This window comes from Rhea americana, unplaced genomic scaffold (assembly GCF_003343005.1).
Source record: "Rhea americana isolate MKP2758 unplaced genomic scaffold, rheAme1 scaffold_111, whole genome shotgun sequence".
NCBI classification, from domain to species: Eukaryota; Metazoa; Chordata; class Aves; order Rheiformes; family Rheidae; genus Rhea; species Rhea americana.
Genome location: NW_028185162.1, coordinates 2,478,754 through 2,485,950, shown reverse-complemented (window position 1 = coordinate 2,485,950; position 7,197 = coordinate 2,478,754). Strand labels below are relative to the sequence as shown.

The following is a 7,197-nucleotide window of genomic DNA, read 5'->3' as shown; positions in this document are numbered from 1 at the left end:
CTCCCTGCCCCGCTCCCTGCCTCGGTTCCCCGCGGCGGCGAGGACGGGGGTGGCCGTTCCCCCATGCCCCGATGCCCGGGAGGCCCATGGGGCCGAGCCAGCAGCGCGCGAGTCCGGCTGCCCTCTGCTTTCTGCCACGGGCCGGCACCCACGGGGCCACGTGCAGCCCCCGGCCGGGCTGGGACCGGGGCTTCGAGCGCTGCCACGCGGGGYGACCCACGCGGGGCCGCCGGGTCTCTTCCACTGCGGGAGCGAGACCCCGGCACGGCTCGCGTCGCCCCCCCGGTTCCCCACGCGCGGCCTCCGGAGCGCTGCCGCGCCGAGGCACCGCGGCGCAGCGACGCCGGCGATGCAGCGTCCCCGTTTTGCTCCGGTCCCCCCTCGGCTTYGAGCGCCGTGACGGCCCATGCGCGGCGCGCCCCACAGCCGCGGCTCCGTGGAACCACGCAGGGCGGGGGGTGATGCACCCGCCGCTCGCCGGCAGCTCGGGGAACGGGGTCCCCTGCGCTTTGGGGTTGTTTTTCCAAGAAAATGGAAGCGGCCGTCCCAAAAGCATCTACTCTGCGGTGGGATAGAGCAAAAGCTGGAGCAAAAGCTCCTAGCGATGGGAGCGAGTAGAAGCAGGATCGGTCCCATGGGCCTTGCTCTTTCCCTAGAGCCTGCTCCCCAGGGCTCCCGCACGGCGTCACCGGCCGTCTGCTTGCAGCTGGGGAAACTGAGGCACGGGAGAAGCGCAGGAGGAGGTGGCTGGCCCTGGGGGCACGGGAGCGTGTGCCTGGCTGCGGTGGGAGGATGTGCCCTGTCAGCCGCCGCGGAAATTAGTCTCCATCAAATTAATTGCCAGACCGCTCAAACCCTGGAATTAAACATTAACACTGTCACTCGCAGGCGCGGAGAAATTCCCCCCCGCCAGCAAAAGCCAATTCTGCCTGTCCAAACAGAGGGGAAGATGGATTCCCCAGCGCGGGATGGCGCCGGAGCCGCTCCCGGCCCCATCCGCTGCTCCCACACGCGCCGGGAGCCGGCACCGGCCCCGGGACGGACCGGCCGGGCACCGGCTCCCGCTCCTCGCTGGGGCGCGAGGCCTCGGAGCGAGCAGCCCTGGCACCGCCGCGTCCCCGGGCCGGGCCGGGCCAGGCCGGGCTGCCGGCGCGCTGCAAGCCCGGAGCTGCGGGACGGTCCTGCTCGCAGGGGGTTTCCTTGCGCCCGCTGCCGTCGCTCAGGGGCTTGCGACGAAGGGCCCGTCTGCCTCGGCGGCGCCGAGGTCGCCTTAGCCGGAGGCTCCGTCCTGTCCCGGGATGGGGAGAGGCACCGAAGGGGCACCGGGACGCGGGAGGCTGCCYGTGCTGAGGGCCGAGCGGGAGGAAAGGCGGGAGGTGGACAGGAGCGGGCTGCTCCGTGGCGTTCGGCAGCATTTTCGGGAACGGGTGAGGACCTTCCCATCGGACCTGGGGCAACGTTTGCTCAAATCCTGGCTCTCCTTGGCTCTGAAAGGTGGAGGCCTTGGAGGGACCCCCGGACCTCGCGGTGCCAAGGCCCATCGTGGCGATGGGGTAGGGGGTGGGGAAAGCTCCTGGCTCCCAGCACACTGACCCAACTCTCTTCCCTGCTTGGAAGAGCGTTGCCCGGAGCCTTCACTACCACGAGGGCGTCCAGCGGAGGGTCTGACCCGCTTCTCCTTGTCCCTGCAGTGAAGAGCCGGCTCGAAGGGGAGATGTGTCCTGAATGGGGCTGACCCCCCCGCCGCGGGAATATGCAGCCTCGGCGCCGTGGGGGCAGCAGCAGGGCAGCGGACGGCGGGCGCGAGCAGCTGGCCACCCCGCGCGGCGCCGGCCGGCATGGTGACAACGTTCAAGATTGCCGTGCTGGGAGCCCAAGGGGTGGGGAAGAGCGCCATCGTCCGCCAGTTCCTCTACAACGAGTTCAGCGAGGTCTGCGTGCCCACCACGGCCCGCCGCGTCTACCTGCCCGCCGTGGTCATGAATGGCCACGTCCACGACCTGCAGATCATGGACTTCCCGCCCATCACGGCGTTCCCGGTGAACACCCTGCAGGTAGGTGAGCCGGGCGGTGCCGAGTYGGACCGGCTGAGCTGCCACCTTGTTCCTAAAGGAGAAATTCAATCCCGGTCCTCCCAGGTCAGTGCCCCTCGCGGCTGTTGCCCACGGGAGCCCACCACCACGGTGGTGGTGAGCCAGGCAGGAGCTCGTGTCCCGGGCAGGGACGTTCTTCCCTCCCGGCCTCGCTTGGGTTTTGTCCCGGGAGAGCCGAGTCCACCAGCATGTCCTGAACCTCACCAGGGGCAAGCTGGCCTTGGCTTCGCAGCGGGGGAAACCGAGGCACGAGCGGGCACGCTTGGCTAACTCCTTGCAGCCTCGGCGCGGGCGGGAAAGGGGATTTTTGTTGGTGCCGCAGCTCCGTCCCGGGGACACAGGTAAAGCCCAGCAGCCGCGGGCGAGGCAGCGGCGTTGCCAACCCAAGTCTCCATCCGCCGAGACGCTCCCGGCTTGCAGAAGGCGAGTGGAGGGGCCAGGATGTGCCGGGACCATGCAGGACAGGGCTGCGTTTCCCCAAAGCCGTCGGGGAGGAGGCCAAGCGAGTGCCCCCAGGAAGAGCGGGAGGTTTAAAAATTAACGGGCGTGTGTGCCGGGAGCGAGAGAGCCCCAAATAGCAGAGGGTAATTTAGTGCCACGGCGGACGCGGCGCACGTCCTCAGCGACCGCCGTGCAGGAGASGGCAGGCGGCGGGAACAGGCGGAGGTTTCCAGGGAAGAGGGGATGGTCTGAGAGTTATCCTGGAGGGGGAGAGGATGGGGTGGGAAGGGAGGGAGGGAAGCAGGCCTGGAGAACCCRGGTGGGGTCTCCTCGGGGGTCGCCTTCCTCCGCCTCGCCAACGTCGCCACCCAACCTGGTCAAAAGGCCCCAGCGCGTGGGCACCCATCGCCGTGATCTGCGTCTTGCCCATATGGTTTTTGGGAGACCGGYGGTGGCAGCGATTAGGGGAGAGGGCCGGGGGGGACGGCACGAGCACCCGGCCAGGGAGGTCGGATGGCCCGGGATGGCGTCGGAGCGAGCTGGGTCCCGGCGTCGCCTCCCGCCGTAATAGCTGCGATACGTTAATCTCGCGGGTCGTTGAAGCTGCCCCTGGGTTCATCCGCGTCTCTCCGGCAGCCGGACGGCGGCGGGCGGGAGAGGGGCGCGCCGGCTCGGATCGCCGCGCCGCGCTCGGGCCGCCCCGTCCGCAGAGCGCCCGAGCAAGGGCAAAGGACGTTCCTGCCCTTCTCGGTCTTCTCCTTGCGCCTGCCAAATACGTGGCCTGCCAGGGCCGGGCTCTGCTCACCCATTGCCTCCAAGCCCAGGGGACATTGCTGATTAATAGACCTAATTAGCAGCTTCTGGAGGGTGGCACTTCCTACACTGAGGCTTTCCCCTGCACAGACACTGCCTGGGGCACGGGGCCGTGCCCAGCCGGTCCGCCCAGCTCTATTTAATGCGCCTTCAGGCCGGCACATTTGTCAGGCTTTAATCCTTGCTCAGGAGAGGAATTGGGACTGACAAATCCCTTTATCTATCCCCTGGATTAATTGAGGGGAAAACGATCTCGGGTGCCGCAGCATCTCCGAGGGAGCTGGCCCCGGAGCGGCGCGGGGCATCCCGGGGCGGCGCGCGGRCCCGAGCGAGGCTTGACCCCTCTCTGCACCTTGCAGGAGTGGGCGGACGCGTGTTGCAGGGGGCTCCGGAGTGTCCATGCCTACATCCTGGTCTATGACATCTGTTGCTTTGACAGCTTCGAGTACATCAAAACGATCCGACAGCAGATCCTGGAAACRAGGTACGTGCCGCGCGGTCCCGAGCACGTGGCGGCCGCTCCGCTGCTGGCAGCTCAGCCATCCTCAGTGCCCATCTGCTCTCGCCCRGCACCGGGTATTATTAGGTCCTGCAGAGCAGGAGAAAGCTCTTTGCAGAGCAGGGAGCCCAATCATTAATGCAAAACCCAAGGGGAGAGCAGAGCATGTGTCACCAGGAAGGTAGCACAAGTGGGCAGTAGCTGTCTGGAGAGCAGCTTTGGCCAGAGCGGAGCATGGGTGGAGGCCATGAGGAAGGGTGAAAGGACGGGGCATTTGCCTGGCCCATAYCTCTCTGTTGAAAGCAGCTGAGGTGCCACCAGGACCCTGTTTGGTGTGAGCTGGGGTTCACGAACAGGCCCAGGAAGCAGCAGGATGGCCAGAACTAGCTCTGCTCTGTGCCCAGTCCCCTTCTCTCCTTCTCCATTGCTCTTCTATTTGTAGGGTCATTGGCACRTCCGAGACCCCCATCATCATCGTGGGCAACAAGCGGGACCTGCAGAAGGGCCGGGTGATCCCTCGCTGGAACGTCTCCAACCTGGTGAAGAAGACGTGGAAGTGTGGCTATATTGAGTGCTCGGCCAAATACAACTGGCACATCCTCCTGCTCTTCAGCGAGCTCCTGAAGAGCGTGGGCTGCGCCCGCTGCAAGCACGTCCACACCACCATCCGCTTCCAAGGGGCCTTGCGAAGGAACCGATGCACCATCATGTGAGACCTCCCGGCCCCCCCGGCCCTGCTCCAGCGCCCCTGGGCTTTGCTGCCCATCCCACGCCAGCCTCCATGGAGCTGAGGGGCAGCAGGAGTGGAGGACAGGCCACCCCTGGGGTGAAATGCTGGGACAGTACACCTGGTACTGCATGGAGAACGGCGATGCTGCAAGTAGCAAGGGTGAGGATGGACCTTGGCTAACTCTGCGGACCCTAAGGCCTCCCCCTGCCTCCTAGTGCTTGAGGCCTGTGCAGATGTGGGTCGTATCTTTGCCATGCCTGAAGTGCCATGCTTGGCACTGGTGGGGTGGAGGAGACGGCTCGGATGGTGCCCATAGGGTGGCTCCAGGTTGCCCCATGGACTGGCCTTGGGCTGCCCTGGCTGCTTCTCAGGAGATGCTCATGGAGAGGGACAGCCCTGAAGTTGTCCTGTAGACCTCAAATTCCTACACTGATGTTCACCACCGTGTCCCTGCTCCTCGCCAGCCTGAGCTGGTCACCTCCGCTCGCTCCCTGCTCCGCGGCGGCACGGTTGTTCGGGTCCCCCGCTCGAGAAAACGCTGGGTTTCCCCACACCGGCCCGTCTTCTCCGGCCTGGGCTTCCTCCAACTCGCGCTTCATCTTTCTGCCCCCGGCTCGGCCGCGTCGCGGCCCGTCCCCCCGCCGCCGGGCTGCCGGCCGCGCAGCTCCCCGGCCCGCTCGCCGCTGCGCCGGGCGGCCGTGGCGCGGGGCCGCTGCGACCCTCCCCGCCGCTTCGGCTTTAGCCCGTGTCCCGGACCTGCCCCGAAGCAGGAGAAACACCCCGGGGCCGGGGCAGGCAGGGAGCCAGCGGCCCCGCTCGCCTCCGCCGGAGCCGGCTGCAGCGGTACACGGGCTCGGGCTTGTTTCTGTCCCCTGGGCTCCTTTTCCAGCAGGAATTTCTAGATGAAATTTCGAGCGCCGAGTGCCCCGGGAACGCCGCCGGCGGCCCAGCCTCGCGCCCGCGCCGCTGCAGCGGCTTTCCCGGGAAGAGCGGCCCCTTCTCTACCTCTTGCCGCGGGCCGAGCGCGCTGGCGGGCGGCCGCTCCGCTCCGCTCCGCTCCGAGGGGTCCCGGCGGGAGAGGAGCCGCCGGCGCGGAGGGGAGCGGGGCCGCCGGAAGCGTCTCTGCCCCCGCCGGGTGGAGGTGCCTCTGCCACGCCGGCACGTGCTCCGGCCCAGCCGAACACGCCGTGCCGCTGCAGCGGAGCGAACGTACGCGCAGGAACCGGCAGCGGCTTTTCCTTCCCTKTCAGCTCCCGGTGCTCGCGGCAGCGCCGGCTCCGGCAGCGGCAGCGTCGAACAGCAGCCGCCCGAAAGCCCCCGGCCCTGGAGCCGTGCTGCCGGCGGGGGGGTCCGCGGTGGCTCCCCGCGCGCCAAAACACCCAAAACCCGAAGGGAGAGGAGAGGGGAGGGAGGGGGAGGCCCGGGTCCTTCTCGGGTCGGGGTCCCGCGGGGTCCGACCTCCCGTGCTTCGCTGCCGCCCGGCCCGGCGCCGCCCCACGGTCCTGCCCTCTCGCGAGCTCTGTCCCCCCCCAAGTGTCTGGTAAGGAAACTCCCCGGTAAGTGCTGAGAATAAAGCGTTTATGAAGTGCTCCGACGTAGACATGTCGACGACTAAGCCAATACATCGTTTGTTACAACCCGGTAGCCTGCAGTTTATAGCACAATTAGTTACAGGTTTTTATAGCATCTATTTAGTATTTTGAAAGAAAAAAAAAGGTTATAAATACAATTGTTATATTCTACTGTACTTTATAGACGGAGAAAGTTATATCAGTAACACTAACGCTCGCCGCGTGGGTGGCGCTTCCCAGCGCCCAGGGGATCCGGGGCTGCGCGGACGTTGTCCCCCGGGGGGGCAGTGCCGGGGGGCTGCGGGGCAGGGCGTGCGGGGGGGGCTGCGGGGCGGCCCCCCTTCCCCGAGGGGCACCCGCAGTGCCAAGTGGTACCGCTCCCCGCGCGCGGCCGTGGCCGGGCTTTGCCGGCGCCCGGCTCGCCTCTGCCCTTGGGTCTCGCGGCGGAGGCTCCCGCCCGCCCTGCTCTTCGAGAGCCGGGTTAAGCTCGGGTCTGTCCCGCCTTGCTCCGTAGCCGGCTCGCTGTCTGCGTCGCTTGCGTCGCGAACCGCAGGATTTCCTCTTCCAGGGCGATCGCCCAAGGGTGCTCCGCTCCGCCGGCTCGGGAAGCCTCCTGGGCCGCCGCGGGAATTGGGGCCCGGGGAGAGGCCGGGCGGCCGTGGCGAGGCCGTGGCGCCGCGCTCCCGCGCTCCCGCGCTCCGTGCAAGTGGAGCGGGTCCACGCGCGCCTGCCCGGGCCTCGGCCGCCACCGTGTCCTCGGCGCAGCGGCGGGCAGGCAGCGCCTGCTTCGCGCCGGCCTCCTCCTCCTCCTCCTCCTCCTTCCGTAAAGCGCCTCCTTCGCTCTGCTTGCAGCCCCGAGGCTGATCCCCCCCCCCCAAACCAGGCGGGGGTGCATAGGAAAGGGGCCGGTTACGAGTCCAACGACAAAAAAGAATAAATAAAACCCGCTGCAAAGGACGGGGTGCAGCGCTGAAGAACCCGGGCGAGAGTCTCCGCGGGGAGCAGCACCCTCGGGGCGCCCATCCGTGGGCAGCGCTGCCCTCACACCCA

The 7,197-nt window shown here is 67.6% G+C and overlaps 2 protein-coding genes across 2 annotated transcripts in view; one reads left to right on the top strand and one right to left on the bottom strand.

The window, feature by feature from the left end:
* Window positions 1-1,695: 1,695 nt before the first annotated feature.
* RASL10B (RAS like family 10 member B) lies at window positions 1,696-6,176 on the top strand. The gene is made up of 3 exons (XM_085314561.1): window positions 1,696-2,054; window positions 3,707-3,831; window positions 4,289-6,176. The coding sequence occupies exons 1-3, from the start codon at window positions 1,839-1,841 to the stop codon at window positions 4,557-4,559; spliced, it is 612 nt and encodes a 203-aa protein (XP_085170687.1). The 5' UTR covers window positions 1,696-1,838; the 3' UTR covers window positions 4,560-6,176.
* LOC146600949 (GAS2-like protein 2A) overlaps window positions 5,315-7,197 on the bottom strand; it is a 5,631-nt gene continuing 3,748 nt past the window's right edge. The window contains exon 6 of the mRNA XM_085314803.1: window positions 5,315-5,769. Coding sequence (XP_085170929.1) covers window positions 5,315-5,769 — 455 coding nt within the window. The remainder of the gene's footprint in view (window positions 5,770-7,197) is intronic.